The sequence below is a fragment of the Cervus elaphus genome, chromosome 5 (assembly GCF_910594005.1).
Source record: "Cervus elaphus chromosome 5, mCerEla1.1, whole genome shotgun sequence".
NCBI classification, from domain to species: domain Eukaryota; kingdom Metazoa; phylum Chordata; class Mammalia; order Artiodactyla; family Cervidae; genus Cervus; species Cervus elaphus.
This window is the reverse complement of record NC_057819.1, coordinates 19,184,468-19,210,447: the sequence shown is the minus strand read 5'-3', so window position 1 is coordinate 19,210,447 and position 25,980 is coordinate 19,184,468. Positions and strand designations below refer to the sequence as shown.

At 45.3% G+C, this 25,980-nt stretch overlaps 1 protein-coding gene across 2 annotated transcripts in view; it reads right to left on the bottom strand.

The window, feature by feature from the left end:
• Positions 1–25,980, bottom strand: part of CFAP251 (cilia and flagella associated protein 251) — a 70,761-nt gene that overhangs the window by 11,514 nt on the left and 33,267 nt on the right. For both annotated transcript variants that reach the window (XM_043901939.1, XM_043901938.1), the window contains 7 exons: positions 25,487–25,638; positions 24,199–24,372; positions 22,587–22,771; positions 13,891–14,005; positions 12,700–12,863; positions 7,401–7,491; positions 7,038–7,181 (listed from right to left, as the gene is read on the bottom strand). In XM_043901939.1, coding sequence (XP_043757874.1) covers positions 7,038–7,181; positions 7,401–7,491; positions 12,700–12,863; positions 13,891–14,005; positions 22,587–22,771; positions 24,199–24,372; positions 25,487–25,638 — 1,025 coding nt within the window. The remainder of the gene's footprint in view (positions 1–7,037; positions 7,182–7,400; positions 7,492–12,699; positions 12,864–13,890; positions 14,006–22,586; positions 22,772–24,198; positions 24,373–25,486; positions 25,639–25,980) is intronic.

Genomic DNA, 25,980 nt, shown 5'->3' with positions numbered 1-25,980 from the left:
GGAATGACCTGGAGTCTGCACACGCACATGGGGAAGGGGCTGCGAACCCAGGAGAGCAAGATTCCCCAGGGCACCCCAAACTCTGATGGACCAGGGCCAGGGTCCAGCTGGTACTGGAGGCCCCAGCTGACAGGAAGTGATGCACAGAAATTACGGTTTAGAAGGTCTTGTGAGTTCCATGCCTCAGAAGTCAGTGTCACTAAGCGTCTGGAACAAGTTCTTTCAGTTTTTCTAGGTGTATACGCGATCTACATATTATTGTTAATGAAGGGAGGCCATGCTTTACATACTGTTTTGCAACTTGCCTTTTGTCCTTCAATAACAAAACCAGCACATTCTTCCCGACTTAAGAATCACAGGTCAGCTTCCCTGGCGGTCCAGCGGGTAAGAATCCACGTGCCAACGCAGCGGACACGGGCTCCATCCTTGCTCTGGGAAGATCCCATGCAACAACTACTGAGCCTGTGCTCTGCGACAAGAGAAGCCACTAAAGGGAGAAGCCTGCTCACCGCAACTAGAGAGCAGCCCCCGCTCTCAACAAGAGAAATCCCACACACAGCAATGAAGACCCAGCACAGCCAAAGATAAATAAATTAAAAAAAAAAAAGAATCATAGGTCAATTTCACTGTTCAGTAACTACTAAGTGTAGGTGTGTCTGACTTGATTTATCCTATCTCCTGTCAACGGACGTTAAAGTTGTTTTAATTTTTCGTTATTATAAACTATCCGGCAGTAGTTGTAAGATCTTCCCTGTAGCTCAGATGGTAAAGAATCTGCCTGCAATGCAGGAGACCTGGGTTGGATCCCTGGGTCAGGAAGATCCTTTGGAGAAGGGAACGGCAACCCATTCCAGTATTCTTGCCTGGAGAATCCCATGGATAGAGGAGCCTGACAGGCTACAGTTCGTGGGGTCTCAAGTGTCAGACATGACTGAGCGACTAACCCACTGCAGTAGTTGTACGTCACTGTTACCCTTGCCTGAGTTTTTCTGTAGGAAACATTCCTCAAAGTAGAATTGCTGGATCCAAAACGAGCATATTTAAAAAGCTAAGTGATTACTTATTTCATCTCCAAACTCTCCTAATCAAGGCTAAAGTTGCAGAATATACCAAATACTTATTAATTACTCTGGGATCAAATCATGAAGTCAGGGATTCTATCTTCCTCATTGTCTTTTCGGTCAAACATGACTGGTGAGCATCATTCAATTATTCATTTATTCATTCGACCAAGATTTGCTGAGCATCCACCATGTGAGCTCTTGTTGGGCCCATACCTCTCTGCCAGGATTGACCTTAATTGGCCTAAGAGGTCACACTGCTGTGAATTCACTGTGAAAACATCAAGAATGTGTAATGCTTGGAAAGCTAAATAGGAACATACCAGGGAACACACATGGCATGAAGCACGGGCCCAGCCCAACAAGATATTTCAACGACCCGGAAGAGAAAAGAATACACCTATAAAGATGGAAGACAAAACTTTCTCATGGGACTTTCCTGGTAGTCCTCGGGGCAAACTAAGCCCGCACGCAACAACCACTGAGCCCACGTGCCTCAACTAGAGAGAAGCCGACGCCAAAAAAACACTTTCTTGTATGTGAAATCAGCTATACAGATTTGTGAAGGAACCCTAACTTAGGAACCCAAACCTAAGTTTGAGCTCCTTATACAACATCATAAACACTGCAGACCTTTCTTTTGAAAAATGAAGATTTGTAGGAGCAACGCACCCCCACCTCTTTGGCTGTGTTCTGCAGAAGACGGGTGGGGTTAGGGATCCTTTAGGGAGGGTTATATTCTTGTATAATTTAGCTTCAGTTTGCCACACTGACTAGATACAAATTCCCAAGGCAGTTTAAATGACATAAAGAAAAATATAAATAATGTCTAGCCTTGGGCGGGGTCGGGGGTGGCTGGTTTGAATCTCTAAGTCTTTCATGTAACCAAGTGCTAAAATACTCTATGAGCTGGGCCTACTTCTTCATGGAACTTCTCGGGGGAGGGGGAGTAGCTGCATCTCAGTAGGAAATGTTTCATGAACCACGGCAAAGTCTGGGTCTGAAAGTTTCAAAGCCCCCAAAACATTTTTTATTAAAGTCGCTATAAATCTGATGAGAACAAGAGATCAAAAACTTCTCCCCGAGGAGCTTCAGCAATAAACGCATTCCTCAATGAACACATCTGGATCGGGGGCCTTCAGAGAACATCTCCAAAGAGTAAACGTGTTTTTTAAGTGGATGAAAAACCCTGGAGTCCAGGGCATTTATGAAGACACTGGGACACCAGAGCCCCTTTTGTGGCAGCTGGGGTGGGGGACTCATGCAAGAGCCAGTGACAACCCGGCAGTGACCATTTTCATTTATTTTTGTTTCTGTGTGGGTAAATAATATTCAGTATCACTTTATAACATTTGTAGTAGGCTAACCTTTTTTTCCGGGTTATTTTTTGGGGGGATGTGCACATCATGAGGCTTGTGGGAACTTAGTTCCTTGACCACGAATAGAAGCCCGGGCTCTCAGCAGCAAAAGTGTGCAGTCCTAACCTAACTGGGCCACCGGGGAATTCCCTCTGGGTACGTTTTACTCATCAGCAAAAATTTCGATAGGTGATTAAGCTTTATTATTTTTGCCCAAAGATAGGACTGTGGAGTGAGCCTTCAGGGATTATACCTCTTACTTCCAGAGAAAGCAGAAAAACCGCAGTCACTCTGTGCCACCCTTGAGCACTTTGCGTGGCAGGTGGGTGACAGTCACAAAGGTTAAACACCCAGAATTCACTTCTTGACAAAACAGTACTGCAGAGGACACATTTACTTGAGCCCAGGGTTTAAAATCAAGACTCCTGAGTGACAGGGACTTCCCTGGTGGTCCAGTAGTTAAAAGAGTCCACCTGCCAATGCAGGGAACATGGGTTTGATCCCTGATCCAGGAGGATCCCACATGCCGTGGAGCAACTGAGCCCGTGCACGTCACAAGTACTGCACCAGTGCTCTAGAACCTGAGAGCTGCAAGTACTGAGCCCACGTGCGGTAACTACTGAAGTCCATGTACCCTAGGGCCCCTGCTCCTCAATAAGAGAAGACACTGCAACGAGAAGCATATGCACCGCAACTAGAAAAAAGCCTGCACACAGCCACGAAGACCCAGCACAGTCAAAACTAAGTAAATAAATTAAATTTTATATATATATATAAAGAATCCACCTTGCAGGTTTGATCCCTGGTCAGGGAACTAGATCCCACATACAACTAAGAGTTCTCATGAAGCAAATAAAGATCCCTTGTGCCACAACTAAGACCCTCCCTATGCAGTCAAATACACAAATAAATGTTTTTCAAAAATAATAATAGGCAAACAGAAGAAGGAGGAGAAAAAATTTTTTAAAAAAAGGAAAGTGCAGACCCCTACGTTCCATGGAGATTCTGATTGGCTAGATCTGGGATGGGGCCAGGGACTCTGATTTTTTAGTAAGTGCTCCAGGTGATTCTATTGCAGCTTGCCAGCTTATGAAATAGGGTTCTAGGCAATACACTTTAGAAACACAGCTCTTAAAGAACACTTCCATGTGGGTTGCACAAACTTTCTGGATAGTTGTTTCCATTTCTGGCCACATACTTTTACAGAATGCATATTGGTCAAAAGACTTTAAAGGAGATTTTAAGAGTCTCAGGTGTTTTTAAGTTGCTCATTCAAGACCCAACTTGGGTTTACAGGCTCTGAAAGTTCATTTCTCCAGACTCTATGTGGAGAATAAAAGTCACCTTCTAGTCATACTTTCAGACTTCAAAAAAGAGGTGACTCTGGGGAGGCCACTGAGGCCAAGGGAAATGACCAGGGTAACAGCTCACATCACTAAACTGTGCTCAGACACCTAAGGTGAACACTGAGTCTCAGCTGGGTTTCAGGAGCTATGTGTGCTTGAGGGTGAACTGTAAAAGGCTACATTTCTGTAAAACTATTAGCAACTGGGCCTTAAAGTTCTGATCTGGTAATTCTGGTAATATTATCTGATCTGGTAATTCTGTTTCTAGGACTTTGACCCAGGAAACAGTCAGAGAAGTACAGAAACCATATGCAGAGATGTTCATCACAGCCATGTCTCTGACAGCCTAAATACTTCACACAACCTATGTGTCATCAACTGAGGAATGGATCAACTGACTATATGGACTTAAGAAAGCATGTTGTCTATAGCAGACCAAAAAGCTTATGCACAGGAGAAGAGATGATTGACAAAATGAAAAAGCAGCCTATGAAATAGGAGAGAATAGTTTCAAACCACACATCTGATAAGGGGTTGACACCTAAAATACATAAGGAACTCACAACCAATAGCAAAAAAACCAATAACCCATTTTAAAAATAGGCAGAAGACCCGAGGGGATATCTTTCTAAAGAAGATATTCAAATGATCATCAAGTACATGAAAAGATGCTCACATCACTAACCATTAGGAAAATGCAAATCAGAAGCACAATGAGTTATCACCTTGTATCTGTCAGAATGACTTTTATCAAAAAAAGAGAAAACCAATGCTCACAAGGATTTGAAGTTAAATGGGAATTCTTGTGCATTTTTGGTGGAAATGCATAAAGAAAATATGGGTTGTGTCTGTGTACATGATGGAACATTACTGAAATATTATCCAGCTGTAAAGAAGAGGGAATTCTTGCCATTTATGACAATGTGGATGGGCCTTGAGGGCATTATGTTGAGTGAAATGTCATACAGAGGAAGACAAACACTGTATGATCTCAAATTGTATGTGAAATCTGAAAAAAATAAAATCAAATTTGGAAACAGAAGACAGATTAGCAGTTGCCAGGGGAAGAAGGTGGAGAGTAGGAGAAATGGGTGAAAAGTGGTTAAAGGATATAAACTCCCAGGTATAAACAAGTCCTGGGGTTAGAAGGTACAACATAAGGACTCCAGTTAATACAAAGGACTTCCCCGGTGGTCCCGTGGTTAAGAATCCACCTTCAATGCAGAGGACACGGTTTCAACCCTGGTCAGGGAGCCAGATCCCACATGCTGCAACTAAAGATCCCACATGCCACTAAGACCCAGAGAAGCCAAATAAATATATAAATAAATTAAAAAAACACACACAGTACTGTAAATTTGAAAGTTGCTAAAATAGTAGATTTTAAAGTTCTCACCATACACAAAAAATTGTAACTCTGCAAGGTGATGGATGTGATATGTTACTTAACTGAGTGGTAGTGATCATTTTATAATATATATGTATATAAAATCACTATACTGAATACTTTAAATGAACACAGTGTTATGTCAATCAGATCTTCGTAAAACCAGATCACATTATCAAGTAATTTTCACCACATGCTCACAAAACAAGAGTTGCTGAGACTGCCCCTGTACACATAAACGTATACACATACTCTGTAAAATGCTGAGATATATGACTTCTCGGGTGGCTCAGACGGTAAAGAATCCTCCTGCAATGCAGGAGACCTGGGTTCAGTCCCTGGGTTGGGAAGATCCCCTCGGGGAGGGCATGGCCACCTACTCCAGTATTCTTGCCTGGAGAATCCCCATGGACAGAGGAGCCTGGTGGGCTGCCATCCATGGGGTCGAAAAGAATCAGACATGACTGATTCATGACTGAGTGACTAAGCATGCATGCATTTGCTGATATATACATATATACACCATATAGCAACAATTCTTTGTTTAAAAATTTATATATCTATATCCAAACAGAAAACTATAGAAGGAAGTCCATCAAAATGTTAATAATGACTACTTCTGAGTCATTTCTCGTTTCTTCTTTACAGTTCTATTTTCTAAATCAAAGTTATAAAATTAAGCTATATCCTTTAAAAATCAAGTTTTCAGAGAACTGTTAATGAAATGGGAAATGTGTATGACAATACCAAGTGAAAATATAGGACGAAATTGTATATCCAATATGGTACCCATTAGTTTTTAAAAATTATATGTACATGCATTATATATAAATCAATCCAGGAAGATACCAATAACTGAAGAAGTCTCAGTGTAGTGGAATTACAAGTAATTATGTTCTTCATTTCACTTGGGTAGTTTTTCCAAACTTTCTACAATGAGAATGTGCTAGCATTTTAAGTCAGAAAGAAAACCCAGTCAGTTGCTTTTTTTTTTTTTTGCTGTTCCTTGCGGCATGCAGGATCTTAGTTCCCCGGGCGATGGAACTCAAGCCCCCTGCAGTGGCAGTGTGGAGTCTTAACCACTTGGACTGCCAGGGATATTACAATCAGTTGCATTTTAAGCCACAGTTTCCATGAGGACCACTTCCTCTGGTCCTTGTTGGGAGCCCCTTGCATTTGGGGGTGAGCTGTGAGGTGCCAAGGAGGGGCTATATCTCCTGAGCTCCATCCCCAGCCCGGGATGAGCAGCCACCTCAAGGGCAGCCCATTCACACAGGCCAGGTGAACCGCAGCTACACAGGGAAAGGATCACAACAGTGAGCATCTACTGAGATCTTTCTATGCAGCCTGCTCTGTGCCAAGCGCTGTGCAGGCATCACTGCCCTGAACCCCATGAGGCCAGTCCTCACGCATCGAGGGGCCTTCTGCCTAATTCCGGAAAGGTGGCGCTAGTGGTAAAGAACCCGCCTGCCAATGCAGGAGGAGGTAAGAGACACAGGCTCGATCCCTGGATCGGGAAGATCCCCTGGAGGAGGGCACGGCAACCCACTCCAGTATTCTTGCCTGGAGAATCCCCAAGGACAGAGAAGCCTGGCGGGCTACAGTCCATGGGGTTGCAGAGAGTTGGACGTGACTGAAACGACTTAGGAGGCACGCATGCTCTTACCAACCACATCAAACACTGGCAAGGAATCCGCCTGACAGGGGTATCTTTACGGTAAGTCTGTTTCTAAGCAATGCCTCAGCTATGCCCAGAACCTCCTTTCTGATCCATTTATGTAAGAATGATGTTAGATTTTTACTTTGGCCTGTGATGACGGCTCCCTGAGGTCATTTTTTTTAATAAATAACACGTCCTGCCTGCGCTTGTTTTCCTTCTACCTACCTTCCCTTCCGATGGGTAAAAGCCAATTGCTCTCATGACAAAAGGAAGCTCCGACAGGCAGATGTGTTCCGACACCTTTCTGGTCTCCATTGTATCGATACCTTGACTACGGAGCTGAGAATAGTAAAAATAGTCTTCCAGCTCCTACGTGGAAATAAAGTGGAAACACAACATGCATTTTTGGCTTCAGTCTGAAGCAGCCATTAAGACTTCAAGGGCATTTTCTAGAAAGTACATTTTGAGCTCAGTGGGGAAAAGAGCTTTGGGAAAAATAAAAAAAAGCAAGAAGGTTAACCCTGGGCACATTTGTTTTACAAACTTAACTAGATGTTATGGGGAAGTGTTTATTCTGAGGGCAATTACCCTGTAGAATTTTCCTTCCCTGCCACCAGACACCAGACCGTAGAACGGGGTCAGGTCTTCACCCCCGAGAGAAACCGCTGCCTCCAGGGCACTAGAACAATAAGAGAAACATCGCTATTAGAGAGCACTCAGGCGGGCACGCGATGGCCGCAAGTCCTGCAGCCCACAGACCTCTGAAGGGTATCACAGTGCGGATACAACTAGGGTCTCTGTAAACTTGCTAAGCAAATTCCCTCCAAAATGAAGCTGCAAATGGAAAATCAAAGGTGTGGAACCCAGCGGCTCGGGGCCCCCCGTCTTAAAGATGGTGCTACTCTCTTTTGGCTGGTAGGGCAGGCGCCTGGCAATGTGTCTGCAATCTTTGGGAAAATCCTCTGGAGGGAGAGGAGGGTCCCCATGCGCTGAGCCCATGGACACCCCCAGCAGAGGAGCCGTGCTGTAACCTTAGATCTGCATGTGACCAGAGTCAGGGGAATGGGATGTGGCACAGGTGGACGGCCAGCACTAATTGCTTCCATAAAAACTCAGGAGGCCACAAGGGACCCGTGTTGGTCAGATAAAAATAACCCTCTGCTCTCTAACACAGGGTCAGATTTTTCCAAAAATAGGCCCTTTAAGTGGTAAGAAAACCTACTTTTTATGTGAGGCTGACTCTGTCTCATACAAAATGCTAATAATATAAAATCATTTTAAAAATCCACTGAGTGGATTTCTGCTAATCAGACTACTAGCTTCTTTGGAGGATGATTAAGGAACACTTTGTAGAGACTATGGTGGGGAAGTGGTTAAGTATACCAAATCTGGAGTCAAAGGGACATGCCTGTGAGCCCGGGCTCTGCCTCCAGAGAGCAGGGTGATCATGGGCAAGTGGCTTTACCACTCAGGGCCTCAGTTTCCTATTCTGAAAAATGGGGATAATTACAGGGTCTGCCTCACGAGACAGTTGTGAAAATTAAGTGAATGCACATAAAGGATTGGACATGAAGCCCTTTGTTTTTCTCCTGTGATGAATCTTTGCTGAAGTGTGGAATTGAATCAGGAAGACAGCATGTGAATCCACAGCCTCACCCTCTCACTCCATGGCTGGGGCAGCCCCTGAGGGCCCTGGAGCAAGTTTCCAGACCTGTACAACGGCGGTGTCAGCAGTCCCTGTGTCGCCGGATAGCTGTGAGGATAAATCAGGCAATGCGTGGAAAGCACGGCACCCAGGGCCTGGCCCAGGGTTATCAGTACTGTTGACTGGGTCAAACCTCCACCCCTCCTGCAGGAGTCCGCCACCAAACAGTCCTCAGTCCTCAGTCAGGACCCCGCATAAGCCCCATCCAGGAAGGCTGCTGGTGGTCTGTGGACCTGGTTTACTCTCCAGGTAGGCCTGGGTCCCAGCGGGGCCTGAGGCCCGTCTCCAGCAGGGCCCAGCCTTTACCCAACTCTTGGCTCTGACAATTAGCCATCAAGGTAGGAGTCCGGCTAAGAGGGTGCCTGTTCTGAGGCTCCCAGGCCAGGCTCAGGCCCAATCTCGACAGGCACTGTGGGCAGAGGGGCCACGGTTAGCCCTGTGGTTCTGAAGCAGGGCCAGTTTAAAGGCCCGATGTGACATGGAGAAGTCTGTCACTACCAGGAAAGCCCCAGGGAACAGGCTCACAGAGCTCCGGATCCTATGGGAACAGCCCTCCACTGGTCAGAGCTGCAATAAGTCCCTGGCTCCCCAGCTACCATCAGCTGCTGGGAGAGCCAGAGGGACTGACTAGGCTTGTTCCACCAGAGCTGGGGGAATCTAGGAACTGTCAGAGGCCATGTTCCCGCCGAGTGATGAAATCCACCTCTGCAGAGTGACAGTGGGTGATGGCAGAGGCAAGCAGAGAGCAAATGCTGAGGGTGGGCAGTCCTGGCTGCTCCCGCAGTGAAGTGACCTGAGATCCCAGGACAGGACTGCTCCTAACTTCCCCTTTCTGCCCAAGTTGGGTTCTAACACTCACCACAAAACAAGAGGTCACTGGGGCACAAGGGGGAGGCGCATTTACTGAGAATGCTCTTCCCACTGTGTGCCCAGGAATCTAGTCAGTACTTTGGGGAATGATCCAAAGCCGGAGAAGCTGTGAGACGGCAACCAACATAGAGCAGGTGTTCAGTAAAGGTTCTCTAGGGGAGGGGAAGGGGAAGGGGAGAAGGGGAGGGGAAGGAGAGGGGGAGGGAAGGGGAAGGGGGATAGCAATGGTAGACATCACTATTCTCAAAAGAGCTCTGGGGTCTTCCCTGGCTGTCCAGTGTTTAAGACTTCCAGCTTCCACCACAGGGGGCTTGGGTGCAATCCCTAGTAGGGGAACTAAGATCCCACATGCCTTGAGGTGCAGCCAAATAAATATACTGCTAAGTGCAAAATGCAGGTGCAGATGGGTGCATAGAGCATACAGTATGAATATATATACTTATATTTGTATAAAGATATTGTGGAGGGAGAATTCCCTGGCCGTCCAGTGATTAGGGCTTGGCACTTCCACTGCATTCTTTGATCTCTGATGGGGGAACTAAGATCCTGCATGCCCCATACTGCCAAAAAAAAGAGAGAGAGAGATCAAAAACAAACAAACAAACAAATCAGCTCTGAACACAGTGGTAATATTCGCATTTTAACAGATGGAGAAACCCAGGCTCAAGGAAGGGAAGGGACTTGCCTCAGGTCAGCAAGTAGCATGGGAGGTGGGATTTGAACCTGGGTCTTTCTGTCTGAGCAAGACAGCAGGATGCCAGGTGGGTGTGAGGTTGAGCACAAAAATGGGGGATTTAAAAACAGATGCCAGTCAAGGAGAGAAAAAGGGTGGCCTGCTACCCAAGATAGGGGAAGGGAAAGTACGAGTGGGGGACTCTGGGGGAAAGATGAAGGGAAGGGGTCTCCCAGGGGAAGTCTGAGATGCTGCAATGACAATTCGGGGGCCTAGGAGTTTGCTGGTTAAGATGAGTGAACGTGACAGGATTTATCACCTTCATTTTACCCTACAACTCACCATCAATAGACCTAGTAGGAAATTTCACTTGTTTACTTGTTTCGGGTTTTTACATTTCTTCCCATTAGTGAAGCACTGAACATATTAAAACACCAGAAGCAGTGATGAAGTGCTAATTAGTTTATAATGATCCTTTGTCCCCACAACAGATTAAATTGAAATTCTCGCAAGCCTGGATTCTGGCCATGTTCAGGAAAGCTACTGGAAAGCGAGTGCTCTTTTTCTTTTTAAATCTCTGCCATTCCAGATCTCAAGATGATTGAGAAGAGGACAAAAATGGAAAAAAAAAAAAAGGAAGACTCTGTCTTCCCACCAGGATGTCGCTTGACCCCACCCGTCTGGGTAACAGGCTATAGGTGTCAAAGGACTAACACCTCATGCTGGAGACGTGATGAGTAAGTTCTTTTCAAGGGGAGAGTTCACCTTCAGCTTCTAAATCCCCAAGTCTGCCCTCCTGGGGGAGAACAGAGGTGAAGGTCGGAGTTGCAACTGTGATCTGAAACCCCCTCGAGGTTCCAAAGCGGATTCACCTGGCTGGTCCTGCTTCTACTCACGTGAAGGGGAGAAGCTTCGATGTCTGCCACGGAAGAGAGATGTGCACTTGGCAGACGGTGGGGGGTATACTTTTATTTTATGTTTTATTTAGTTTTGGCTGCGGTGGGTCTTTGTTGCTTTCATGTGGGCTTTCGTTGCGGCGAGTTGGCTTCTCCTCTTGTGGAGCACCGGCTCTATGGCTTCAGTAGTTGCAGCACACAGGCTCAGCAGTTGTGGCACATGGGGCTTAGCTGCTCCATGGCATGTGGAATCTTCCTGGACCAGGGATCAAAACTGTGTTCCCTGAATTGAAGGGTGGATTCTTATCCACTGCGCCACCAGGGAAGCCTAGGGAGTATTCTTTTACTGGGGGTACCCTTTTACCCAACAAACAAACTGGGTGTGTTCTTTTAGGAAGGTACCTTTCTCTGGGCTGTTTTTACCCAGCTCCTCATGGAACCCTGCCAGGAAGAGGGGCATGGAGAAGGTGGTCAGGAAAGGAACTGGCTTCGCCCTGTGGCTGTTCAATGAATTTGGAGAGATGAGAAGATTACTATAGTGGTAAAACCTTTTTTAAAGAAAAAAAAATACTATTTTTTGGCTGCACTGTTCAGTATGTAGGATCTTCATTCCCCAGGCAGGGATCGAACCTGCGGCCCCTGCGATGGAAGCATGCAGTCCTAACCACTGGGCCACCAGGGGAGTCCCTAACCTTCTTTTTTAATAAGAAAGATCCTGCGCTCCTAAGCAAATGCCTTTATAAGGAAGAAGAGATGAAAGGAAATCATTAGTTTACTGAGTCTAGCTCAGTGCTGTGTGCTTTCCGTATGTTTGCCTACCTGATCCTTATAAGGATCCTATAAAAGTTCCTGTTGTTGCCCCCTTCCCCACCCCCCCACGCCCCCACCCCCATTTCACAGACAAGGAATCTAAAGTTCAGAGAGGCTAATCTCTGGGACCTAGGGCAGCCTAGGTCCCACAGCCAGCAGACAGTAGTCTGCGGATTCGAACCGATGTCTCTCTGACCTCAAAGTCTATGGTCTCTCCTATGCCTGATCATGGAACTCTCCAGCCTCGTCCTAGGCAGAAATTTGCAGCTCAGGGCAGGGTGGTGAAACGAGAAGACTGAAAATACACATTTCAAATAATACTCTCACTATTTCTGTAACACACATTTTGGAGATTCGGGCTCAACGTCTCTAGCTGGTGTGGATTTTCAGGCAACACAGTGAGAAGTATTTTGGCGGAAAGGGGTGTGGGTTCATGAGGTAGGATCACACAACCTTGCCTGTGAATACCATGGGTCCCTGAGACAGAAGAGTAACCTTCTGTCTGCCCGTTAATATGAACAAGTGTCTCGGGAGCACCCTGAAGGCCATGCCTGAGTATTGGCTGTCTTTAAACCTGTAGGCCTAGCACAGTGCCCAGCATGTTGTAGGGTGTTTTTGTTTTTATCTTTTTCTAATATTTATTTATTTGTCTGCACCGGCATGTGGGATCTTTTCTTCTATTTTCTTTAGTTGCAGCATTCGGGATCTTCAGTTGCAGCATATGAACTCTTAACTGTAGCATGTGGGATCTTGTTCCCTGACCAGGGATAGAACCCAGGCCCCCTGCATTGGGAGCGTGGAGTCTCAGCCACTGGACCACCAGGGAAGTCCCATCATAGGGGTTTAATGCCTGTCTGCTGTTGCTGAGTGAAAATAACGGGTGTACACGTGACACCCTCCTTAGGGGGCCAAGCTTCTCGACGCAGCACGCACCTTAAGTTGATTTCCCACTGCACCACTGACCGATCCTGCCCTCCTGCTGTGAAGGCATAGCAGCCGTCATAGGAAAGGGCCATGCCAGCCACCCCATTCGGGTGGCATATGAGGGCAGAGGTCTTATGTGGGTTGCCATCAACTGGTAAGATCTGAAGTCCAACCTAGAACGGAAGAAAAGTGAAGTCGCTCAGTCGTGTCCGACTCTTTGTGACCCCGTGGACTGTAGCCCACCAGGCTCCTCTGTCTGTGGGATTCTCCAGGCAAGAATACTGGAGTGGGTTGCCATTTCCTTCTCTAGGGGATCTTCCCGACCCAGGGATTGAACCCAGGTCTCCCGCATGGCAGGCAGACACTTTAACCTCTGAGCCACCAGGGAAGATGAGAAAGGAAGTAACTAGATATTCAGACTGAGATACCCAGGCCCCAGGCCAGACTTGACACAGTCACCTGTCAGCTGCAGATCTGTTTGTGCGAAGGACCTGTGGGTTTGGAACCGCCTTCTCAGCGTGTGAGGGCTGCATTCCAAGCATTTCACATGGCTGGGGCTTCACATGCACTGCGCTCTGCAGGGTGGCCCCTTGGGAGGGAGATGCCTCATTCTACCAGGGACACAGAAAGGAAACTTCCCTCCTACCTTCATGGTCAGATGTCCAGGCTTTTCCAGGATAATTATGGCATTTTATGATCTTATACTTTCTCATATGGACTTGTAGACTTTTAAAAAACTTATTTAATTAATTAATTTATTTGGCTGTGCCAGGTCTTAGTTTCAGCATGCAGGATCTTTAGATGCAGCATGTGAACTCTTAGTCACCGCCAGTGGGATCTAGTTCCCTGACCAGGGATCGAACCCAGGGACCCTGAGTTGGGAGCTCACAGTCTTAACCACTGGACCACCAGGGAAGTCCCTAGATAAGTCATTAAATGTACAACTAAGTGTAACTAACTTGTCTTCAGAAGAAAAGGAAAGGAAAGGAAAAATCCTTTGGTGTACTTTGGGGAGTAGAGAAAACAAGGGAAGTCTCCTAAGAGTCATCCTCACTCAATTATGGCAATTTGCAGTGTGGAGCAGGATGAGAGTCTCGGGCTTGGGGAAAGCCAGTGTTCTTAAGTCTGGTAACACCTATGACTGCTTCCCACTCCAGACATGTGGTCACCTTAATGGGGCAGAGGGCAAACCGCTGGTACCTTGTCTCTGTTAATAAACACCACGTAGCGCTTCTGCAGTTCCAGAGTGGATTTCACTGGGAGGATTTGTATCTGCTCAATGGGAGATCCGTAAACCGGCCCGAGGAGTGTCTTCCTACAAGAGAAAAAAAAAGAAACGCTTTCTAAATTCCACAAATCTGAAAGCAGGTTTTATGACTTGTTCCCTTTCACGATGCCTCATACGTTTTAAAGATCTTTTTTTTTTTTTTTTTGATATGGATTATTTTAAAAGTCTTTATTGGATTGGTTACACTATTGTTTCTGCTTTATGTTTCGGTATTTTGGCAGCGAGATATGTGGGATTTTTCACTCCCTGACTAGGGATTGAACCCGCATCCTCTGCAATGGAAGGCAAAGTCTTAACCACTGGACCATCAGGGGAGTCCACCCTATACGTTTTAAATTTTGAGTTTCTTGTTGCTTAACTAAGCCCATCGTAAAGACCTCTCTCTCAACTGCTAATGGTAGCTGCAAATCAGGGGCAACAGCTCCAGATGTTCCAGGGAAATTTCGCTTGTGAAGGATGCTTTTCTTGGCTGAGGCTCTGACTTTCCCCTTGACAGCTGAATGAAGGGAACATCATGCTTCGAGAATGCATACACAAACAAGGGATGCAGAAAATGCTGTAAGGACAAGACGGGCATGGATAGGATGTGAGGAAACAGCCCCATCCTTCCAGGGTTGCCCAGAATCTTAGGAGGAGACCCCATCTGGTGTCCAGACATCTGACAGCAGGTCTGAGAGCAACTCAAGGGTCCCCAAAAAACTCTGTGCATCACACTCTAATGAATTGCACCCCCATCATGGTCAGATTTCTGAATTCAGACTCTCTTACGGTAATTAGGAAACTGATGCAAGGTGAGGCTGCCAGAAGTGACCTCAAGCCTGGAGCTGGGTTTGCCCTGAAGCTGGCAAAACCTGAGCTGCAGGACCCCTCCCTCATACACGCACCTTCTGAGGCCTGGGAGGGGCCCTCACCATTTTTAATTTATTCCTAATTATATATCTTTTTAATTAAAAATTATATATATTTGTTTATAATTAATATTAACCAATTAATTTATTTGGCTGCATCAGGTCCCAGCTTATGGGATCTTTGTTGTAGCACACGGACTCTCTAGTTGTAGTATGCAGACTCAATAGTTTCAATGAGTATTTAGTCACTCCCAAGAATATGGAAGTGAAAGAGGAGAGCGAAAAAGTTGGCTTAAAGCTCAACATTCAGAAAACTAAGATCATGGCAACTGGTTCCATCACTTTATGGCAAATAGGTGGGGAAACAATGGAAACAGTGGCTGACTTTATGTTTTTGGGCTCCGAAATCACTGCAGATGGTGATTGCAGCCATGAAACTAAAAGACAGTTACTCCTTGGAAGGAAAGTTATGACCAACCTAGACAGCATATTAAAAAGCAGAGACATTACTTTGTCAACAAAGGTCCGTCTAGTCAAGGCTATGGTTTTTACAGTAATCATGTATGGCTGTGAGAATTGGACTATAAAGAAAGCTGAGCGCCGAAGAATTGATGCTTTTGAACTGTGGTGTTGGAGAAGACTCTTGAGAGCCCCTTGGACTGCAAGGAGATGCAACCAGTCCATCCTAAAGGAGATCAGTCCTGGGTGTTCATTGGAAGGACTGATGTTGGAGCTGTAACTCCAATACTTTGGCCACCTGATGCAAAGAGCTGACTCGTTGGAAAAGAACCTGATGCTGGGAAAGATTGAGGGCAGGAGGAGAAGGGAACGACAGAGGATGAGATGGTTGGATGGCATCACCGACTCAGTGGACATGGGTTTGGGTAAACTCTGGGAGTTGGTGATGGACAGGGAGGCCTGGCGTGCTGTGGTTCATGGGGTCACAAAGAGTCAGACAAGACTGAGTGACTGAACTGAACTGAAGCATGTGGGATCTTAGTTTCCCAACCAGGGATCCAACCTGCATCCCTGCATTGGAAGGCAGATTCTTAACCACTGGACCACCAGGGAAGTCTCTATATCTCTTTTTTAATTAAAAAAAAAAAAAAAAAGAGGACCCACAAATTCAAATACACTTTACATCCCACAAAATCTGAGTCTGCCCCTGAATAAGGCCAGAAGCTTTTTCAACTTATATTTTAAGCCCCTTGTTGTTTGGATGTGTTTTCTCCCTGTATCTCCTGTACCCAGCCCGTATCTGGTGGGGACAGGACACACTCCTTGTACGACTTTCTTGAGCACCTCTCTGTGCCAGGCACCGTGACAGGGGCTCGGGACTCAGAAATGAGTGAGAGGTAGTTACTGCCATTGAGCTCACGGCCTTGCAGGGACAACAGCTGTGGAAGCACCACAAGGGGAGAAGAGAGGTGACGAGCAAACACCCGGCATGGAGCCTGCGCTGAGGAAGGAGTGATGAGACATCTATCAGAAGACATCTGAGTTTGCAAAGAGAGAAAAAAAATAGGGCAGTAACAGAAAAACAGGCAGTGGGCACAGGAGATCAAACATATGGGATGTGGACTATTGCTTGAAACCTGCAGAAACGGTAAAGGGGAAAGGAATTGGGGGAGGAGGGTGAAGGAAGGTAAAACCGAGGTGGTGAGCGTGGGCAAACTCTGAAGGCAGACTTGACTGTGACCACTGGGCTGCAGGATGCAGGAGGGGTCAGGCTGGATGATCCATGATCAGGCTTATATACACAGAGAATTAGGCAAAGTGTTAAAAATACTAAAATAACCAGATGATAGACAATGCACCAGCTAATTTTAAGTCAGCTTTGTCAGCTAAGTCACTCTAATCATTTGAGTAGAAATGTTTAAAGACCTTCCTCAAATATCATTAAGTAGGACTTCCCTGATGGTCCAGTAGTAAGGACTCCATGCTCCTAATGCAGGAGGCCCGGTTCAGTCCATGGTCAGGGAACTAGGATCCTGCATGCCATAGAAAGTGAAAGTGAAAATGAAGTCACTCAGTCGTGTCCGACTCTTTGCAACCCCATGGACTGTAGCCTACCAAGCTCCTTCATCCATGGGATTCTCCAGGCAAGAATACTGGAGTGGGTTGCCATTTCCTTCTCCAGGGGATCTTCTGGACCCAGGGATCCAACCCAGGGATCGAACCCGGGTTTCCCGCATTGGAGGCAGACTCTTTAACCTCTGAGCCACCAGGGAAGCCCCAGCATGCCATACGGTGTGGCCAAACAAAATAAAAACCAGTATTATTCAATGGGTAGATGCAGGGAAGAGGATGGTTAAGAGCACAGACTCTGGTGAGAATCCCAGCTCTGACCCTTAAAAATTAGGGCAGTGTTGAGAAACTAGAACCTTCATATATTGCTGGCAGGAATGTGAAGTGGTGCAGCTACTGTGGAAAACAGTCAGGCAGTTCCTCAAATTGTTCAATATAGTTACCACATGATTCAGCAATTCCACTGCTAAGTCTGTATCCAAGAGAAATGAAACAGATGTATACACAGAAACCTGTATACAAATGTTTGTAAGAGCCGAAGAGTAGAGACAACCCAACTGACAACTTATGGACAGATAGGCAAAATGTGGTCTGTCTATACAATGGAATATTACTTAGCCATTAAAAGGAATGAAGCACTGACACAGACTACAACATGGCTGAACTTTGAAAACATGATGCTAAGAAGCCAGATACCAAAAGTCACATATCATATGATTCTATTTACATGAAATATCCAGAACAGAAAAATCCATAGAGACAGAAAGTAGACTAGTAGTTGCCAGGGATGGATAGTTGTGGCGAGGGCAGGGGGCGGTCAGAGGGAAAGAAAGGGAATGGGGAATGACTGCTAGTGGATTTGGGATATCTTCTTAGTGTTTAATGAAAATGTTCTTGAATGGAATAGTGATGATGGTTACACAACCTTGTGAATGCAGCAAAAAGTCATTGAAAATGGTAGATGTCACAGTATACGAATTCCAGCTTAAGTTATAAATAAGCAAAAGGGAAAACGTTAAGCTATTCAACCCCTCTGGGCCTCAGGTTCCTCACTGGTGAGAAAGGGATCATGATAGTATTTACCCCATAAGACTATAGTCAGCATTAAATAAGTTAATATATATATATATATATATATAAAGCACTCAGTACGGTTCAGGAGATAGTAGGATACTCAGCACATAGTAGGAGCTATGTAACTGCTACATAGTACTCCTGAATTTCTAACAATTTCATAAAATTAACGTCTTTTTCTTCTGATTGAAAATATTTTACATATTCATTGTGAAAATTTTCAAATGTTTAGACAGAAAGTAGAAAAATCTACCCATAACTCTACATGGCTACACCCTTTATCCCAAGATAATCGTGGGTAATAATTTGCTGTATACAACTTTATATATATTCTAGCCCACCTAATTACAATTTTAGATGAAAATATATAAGTTACATAAATATAATTTTATATGAAAATATATTCATGCTTCTTTGGCAATTTACTTTATCTCATTTATGTCTTAGAGATATTTCCATGTTACTATGCAGAGAGCTATCTTTTTTTTCTTTTCCTTTTTCTAAAAGCAGCATCATGTTTCAGTGTACTGACAAGCCATCATTTAACTAATCCCCTATTAATGGACATTTGGAGTGTTTCCATTTTTTAAAATATTTTCAAACAACACATCCTTTTACTTATGTCTTGGCATCCTGTGTGAGTACTTCTGTGGGCTACATTCCTAGAAGTCAGAAGACAGGCTGTAATTTAATAGAGGGTAACAAATTGCTCTCCCAAAAGGTTGTCCCCATTTACACTACACCCCCCAACCCGGCCGCTAGCAGCCTGTTACAGCATCTTATGACTTTGCCAACACTTGACGCTATCGATCATTTTTATCTTTGCTAATCTGATTTGTGAAAAATGATGTCTTCTTTTCATTTGCATCTTTGATGTACTGGTAAGCATCTGCTCATAGGTTTATTGGCCTTTTTCTCTGAACTGCCTCTTCATGTTCTTTCAAATATTTTAAAATGCATTTTAAAATTCTTTTGGATTTATCATCAAAAGGCAATTCCTTCCCAATTAAGTTATGGTTATGGGGCTTTATTATTCCTACAGCTTAAAAGATGTTTTATGCCAGGGGTTTTACTTTGGAATGATGAGAATGTTTTAGAACTAGATGGAGGTAGGTGGTGAAAGGACTAAATACCACTGAATTGTTCACTTTACAATGGTTGGTTTTACATCATGTGAATTTTACCTTAATAAACTATTTTTTAAGAAAGATGCTTTATACTAATTTCCAATTGCTCTTCAATGGCAGAAATGCCTGATTTCATGGCTCTCAATGAAAACATTAATTCAAAAAGATATACACACCCCTATATTTACTGAAGCATTATTTACAATAGCTAAGATGAGGAAGAAACCTACATGTCCGTCAATAGATGAATGGATAAAGAAGATGTAGTGCATATATCTGACAGAATATAAATCTTGTCATTTGTGATAACACAGGTGGACCTGAAGGGTATTACTCTTAGTGAAATAAGTCAAACAGAGAAAGGTAAATACTGTATGATTTAAGTTATATATGAAGGTAAAAAAAACAATAACAAGTGAACAAATATAACAAAATAGGAACAGAGTTATAGATACAGAGAACAAACAGGTGGTTGCCAGAGGGGAGGAGGATTGTGGGGGCGGAAAGAAATAGGAGAGGGAAATAAAGCGGTCCAAACTTCCAGTTACAAAATAAATGAGTCCCAGTTATGAAACGTACAATGCAGAGAATATAGTCAATAACTATGTAATATCCTTGTATGACAACATATTGTTGTTATCATCTTGAAATATATAGAAATAGGAATAAATGCATAGAATCACTATGTTGTGTAACAAGAAATAATATACTGTCATAGGTCAGTTATACTTCGAAAACAAACAAAGAAACTCATAGAAAAAGGGACCAGATTTGTGGTTATCAGAAGGCAGGGGTTGGGGGGAGGGCAAGTTGGATTAAGGCAGGCAAAAGCCACGAACTTCCAGTTGTAAGAAAAATAAGCACTAGGGGTGTAATGTATAACACGATAAATATAGTTAACACTACTGCATGTTACAGATGAGAGTTGTTACGAGAATAAATCCTAAGAATTCTCATAACAAGGAAAAAATGTTTTTCTATTTCTTTAATTTTGTAGCTATAGGAGAGGACTGATGTTCACTAAACTTCCTGTAGCAGCACTTCATGATGTATGAAAGTCAAATCATTATGCTGTATACCTTAAACTTATATAGTGCTGTATGTTAATTATATCTCAATTAAACTGGAATAAAAAATAACAGCAACGATAAAGGCAACAGGTGGAGACATTTTTTAAAACAAGAAAGACGCTCTACACCAATTTCCCATTGATCTTTAATGGCAGAACCTCCTAACCACTCAGCTTTGAGTTCCCATTACTAACTGTGAGGAGGAATTCCAAGTCTGGGCAGCTCCATCCCCCAGCCACCTGCTCAGCCAACTCAGAGCTTCTCAGAACTGGGCACATCTATGGGATATTCTTTTTTTTTTTTTAATGTTTATTTATTTGGCTGTGCTGGTTCTTAACTGTGGCATGGGGGAATCTTCAGTTATAGCAGGCAAGCTCTTCGTTGCAGCATGTGGGATCTAGTTCCCTGACTAGGGATCAAACTCAGGTCACTGCATTGGGAGCATGGAGTCTTAGCCACTGGACCACCAGGGAAGTCCCCATGAGATAGTTTTTGTCCAAAAAGCTTGTGTCCTTTAAAGAAGATGTAGAAAGATTCTGAAATCTTCCTAAAACTCCTTTTTACATATTTCTTTCAAATGTCTTCTTCCCAGTGTTTTAATAGCTTAAAAAAAAAAAAAGTGCTGTATTTCTCTCCTGTCCCTGCCACATGACATGGCATATCTCAGTCATTTTCCCATCAGTTCAGTTCAGTTCAGTCGCCCAGTCATGTCCGACTCTTTGCGACCCCATGAATCGCAGCACGCCAGGCCTCCCTGTCCATCACCAGCTCCCAGAGTTTACTCAAACCCATGGGCCCTTCTAAAAAGGGCAATTAACAAAAAAAAAGACCCTGAGTGATCTTGGCCTTTTGAGGACCTATCTTATCTGAGATACATTTCCGAAGAGTGGTCTTCCTCAAGCATGGGGCCAGCTGCTGTGGTGTTTTCTGACTTCCTCCTCCCAGATGGGGTCGCCACAGCATCCTCACCTCTGTGAGAGCTGCATCGGGGACCAGCGATGCCAAAGAGAGGACACAGTCACAGGTGGGTTCAAAGGGCAAGTTCTGCCCTGACAAGCTCCGTGACCTTGGGCAGGTTTTGTCACCTGTCTGATCCACAGTGGCATGATCCTTTGCAGGACTGTTGCAGATGAAATGGGATGATGAATGCAGGGCCCCGACAAAGGGGTCACGCACTGATCAGGAGGAACAAACCCTGGACTCACAAGCCTAGCAGCGCAAGAGGGCAACCACAGGTGTAGACGTATTTCAGGACGGAGGCACCACTGCTCTAAGATGCTAAGCTTTGGTTACCCCAGGCTTGGTCCTTTAACCTCTTCTCTATCCACCCTTCCCCTCCTGAATCTTCTCTTGTCTCATGTTTTAAACCACCAAGTGTGCTGACCTCAAATATGGATCTCCAGCCCAACTTCTAACTTGAACTTCACTTCCCCCAAGAAAATGCAAATCTCATGGTGACGGCAACATTGTTTTGTCTTCATTCCCGTCTTCAGCACCTGGAACAGCACCTGGCTCGGGCGGGGGCTCAGGAAACACCTGCTGAGAGAACCAAGGGGGCTTCCCAGGTAGCGCTAGCGGCAAAGAACCCACCTGCTAATGCAGGAGACCCCTGGGTCGGGAAGACCCACTGGAGGAGGAAATGGCAACCCATTCCAGTGTTCTTGCTTGGAAAATCCCTTGGACAGAGGAGTCTGGAGGGCTACAGTCCACAGGGTGGGCTATAGTCCATATAGTGGGCTTGAGAGAAGAAAGCGTGCTATCGAGTTGAACTTATAACTTCTTTAAGAACCAAGAATGAGAAAGAGCAAACAGCTGGTAGTATTCAGGTGAAACCCCTTTTTTCCAGGAGATTCCACTGCACATGAGCAGCTTTCCCAGGGCCACGGGGTCTGTTCCTTTGTTGACTCTCCGTCTCCGCGCTCTGAGGACCTTATCCCCGTGAAGCGCTGGGCTCAGAAACAACGTTTCTGGGTTTGAATGCTGCCTCTGGCACTTCCTTTTACAAATTTTGTTAGATGTTACCAATGCAGTTTATTATCTGCTTATTAAAATTATTTTCGGCTACACTGGCTCTTCATTGCTGCACACGGACCGCTCTCTGTGGTGCGTGGGCTTCTCTAGTCGTAGCACACAGGCTCTAGAGCGTTTGGGCTCAGTAGATGCGGTGCCTGGGCTTAGTTGCCCCACAGCATGGAGGATCTTAGTCCCCCGAACAGGGATTGAACCCGCACCCCCTGCATTGGAAGGCAGATTCTTAACCACTGGGCTGCCAGTGAACTGGCACTTTCTAACCATGTGAACTTGGGCAAGGACAACTAACCTTATCTGTGCCTCAGTTTCCTACTTTGCAAAGTAAGAAGGGTTGTAATGGTAGGCAAGCTGTTTGCAGGTCCTTAAGGTGGGGCTTGAAATAACCTGGGGACTGAGAAACGCACCATTTCTGGGGAGCTTCCTGGCTTACCTGCACATTTTTGTGGTGGAGTTAAAAAGCTTCACTTTGTAGCTACTGTTGCAGATGAGCAGGAAGAGCTCCTTGGTGAGCGGCGGGTACCAGACCATGCAGGTGGGGTAGCTGCCCTGGTCAGTCCAGTGAATGTCCAGGACTGCCAGGTGATCTTTGTAGCTCTTGAGTAGGTTGTACTCAATCTACAGGGAAGGCCAGATGCATACACATGAGGACAGAGGTGAATGAAGTCAGTCAACAATCCTTTTCTGGGGGAGACAGTATCAGGCCTTTTAAGAGAATTGCCTGAACTTCTACACCTAAAAAACTACCAATATGGAGTATTCATTATGAGCAAGATGATGCCATTTAATACAACTCCCCAGCGGTGCAGTCCTGCTATGCCCATTTTGCAGATGAGAAAACAGATGTTCAGAGAGATTCTGTGGTTTTCCCAAGGTCACACACCCAAGGAATGGTAGACTGAGAATTCAAATCTAGGTCCAACTAACTCCAGAACCTGAACTCTTACAACTTTGTTGTTCTGCTTCACTTAGCATTATCTTGGGAACTTTCTGTGAGTAGGAACTAATTCATAGCTAAATCTCTGCTCTTGAAAGTCATACATTAGCAGTCTGCTGAATTTCACCCATAGGTAGGTTTTGGTGGCCAGACCAGGATGGATAGAAGGAAGGAAGGATGGATAGATGATGGGTGGATGGAAGAATGGACAGAATAGGGACTTCGCTGGTGGTCCTCTGGCTAAGACTCTGAAGTCCTAATGCAGGGGACCTGGCTTTCATCTCTGGTTGTGGGACTAGGTCCCACATGCCACAATGAAGACTGAAGATCTCACATGCTGCAACTAAGACCTGGTGCAGTCAAATAAATAAATAAATAAAATTTTAAATATATTTGTTAAAAAAAGAATGGGTAGAATAAAGGAAGTAAGGGGAGGAAAGGAAGGAAGTTAAGATGGATGCACAGATAAATCAATTGATTTTGAATCCTTTGGGTTCAAGCATGTAATATCACATCTGCCACTGACACTCCCTTTCCTTCTTGATCCTCTCTGGGTTGTCACATGGAGGTAGCAGCCTGGCCCCGACCCCGAGACACAGGGATTGTGGTGTTGGCTTCCAAACGCCCACGGAGAGGCAAAGGCGGCTGAGCTGTCCACGCTGCGGGGAGGACCACCTCCGCTCCACCAACATGCCATTTCCCAGGGCCCTCCTCACTCAGGACGCGAGTGTGGTGTCAGAGCTGCATGGAAGCCAAGTGCCAACTCAGAATGGTTTTTGCTACTTCGTCATACATCCATTTTCTTTTTTAAAAGACGTTTACTTATTTCATTTATTCACTTGGCTGTGCCAGGTCTCAGCTGCAGCATACGGGATCTTCACCTGCCAACTCGAACTCTGAGTTCTGGCATGTGGGATCCAGTCCCCTGACCACGGATCAGACCTGGGCATTGGGGACGTGGAGTCTTCGCCACTGGACCAGCAGGAAGTCCCCATGTATTCGTCTTCTCCAACAAATCACACATACTGGTTCTGTGCCAGACTCCAGGGAAATAACAAGAATGAGACACGGTCCTGAGGACCAGGCAAAGGAAAGCAAAGGAGCTCACCAGGAGTCTGTCTCTGCCGAGGCTTAGCAGTCGGGGCTCATTGCTGTCCAGATGAACCCCGAACAGGACACTTCGAATGCTCTTGCGGTGAGAGCGCAGCCTTGCCAAGTATTCCCAGACCCTTTGTCTGTGTTTGACTCTCACCACATAAACAGCCACAGTGAAACTGACATCCTGAGTATGAGGGAAAGAGCAGACGTTACTCAATTTTGTAAGTTAAGAGCTATCACTGTGTTCTTCACACTAACTTTGCTTTTAGAGTATTTTATCCAAAAAGAAAACCTCTGTCTATTGGAACAAGTGGTTAAATAATACCCATTTTAGCAGATGAGAAAAATCAGAGTTCAAAGTAGGTAGTGGCAGGCAATGGGGCAGGCAGTGGGGTGGTGGGGTGGGCAGAGATGGTATTTGTCTAACATTATGGTCTTTCTCTCCTTGCTGGTCCCCATGTCATTCTCTGTTGGAAACTGAAATCCCTACCCTTTCTGCCTTTGTCCGCCCTTCTCTTTATCCAGCTACACAAGATTTTAAAAGGTATGATTAAAAAATACATACACGATGACTGAGAGCTAAACGGAGAGCAGGCGGGAACAGCCTCAAGGGACACGGGACATCTGAGTCGCTGTGCTGATGGGAAGTGAGTTGGAGTCAAGGGTGTCAGCAGCTACTTCCCCGCATCCCCACCCCCATCCCCAGGAGAAGTGGGGGGAAGGGAGAGGTCAGGGGTCCGGGAAAAATCTTTACTGAGATTAAGAGCCCTATTCACAGAGGGAAGGAACAGAATCCAAAATGCTCGGCGGAAGACTTTGCCTTGAGATAAATGAGAATGTCATCTCGTCAGAAATCAAAGGGAAAGATGAAAGCCAGGATGCAGAGAGGGTTCCAAAAAACTAACAAACCAACATGAGCTGTCGGAGTGGCAGAGCCCCGAGTCGGGGAGTTCTGAGGCCCCGGTCTTGTTTTCAGGCAGAAGTGCCCCCCACCCACCCACTGCCCCACTTTCCCCATCCCTTTCTCTTTTTATAACAGCTTTATTGAGATATAATTCACACCACACACAATTCACCCGCCAGAAATGTACAATTCAATTGACTTTAGTATATTCACAGAGTTGTGCGTCCATCATCATGGTTTTAGAGCATTTTCATCGCCCCCCCCTCCCAAAGAAACCCGTACCCTGGAGCCCCCGCTCCCCACCCCACCCCCACCTGCACATCCCAAATCCTCCCTCTTGCGGCTTTAAAGGAGGTTGAGGAGCCACTGGACCTCACTCAGTGACAATACTCACAGCGGTCGCCATGTACTGGGAGTCATGGGAGAAGCTGATGTGAGTCACGCTGCTTCTGGAGTATCTGAAAGGCTCTGAGATTGCACTTTCTAAGGACATTGCATCAAGAATGTAAACTGTCCCCTCTGTGAAGCCAGCTCCAAGCAGAGCTCCTGAAATCACAAGTAGGAGAACAAGGATCGAAAAAGACTTTCACTGGTACTTTCCTGGTGGCCCAGGGGCTAAGACTCTGAGTTCCCAGTGCAGGGGGCCTGGGTTCAATCTCTGGTTAGGGAACTAGATACCATGCGCTGCAGCTAAGAGTTCACATGCCTCAACTAAAGATTCTGCATGCCGAAACTAAGAACCACACAGCTAAATAAACAAATACAATTTTTTAAAAAAAGAAGGAAAGAAAAGGACTACATTGACTTAAGAAATATCAACTCTGTGCTGAGCCTTGTCCGAGGTACCAAGGAGATAGCAACGAACAGGACAGACAAGGTCCTGAGAGG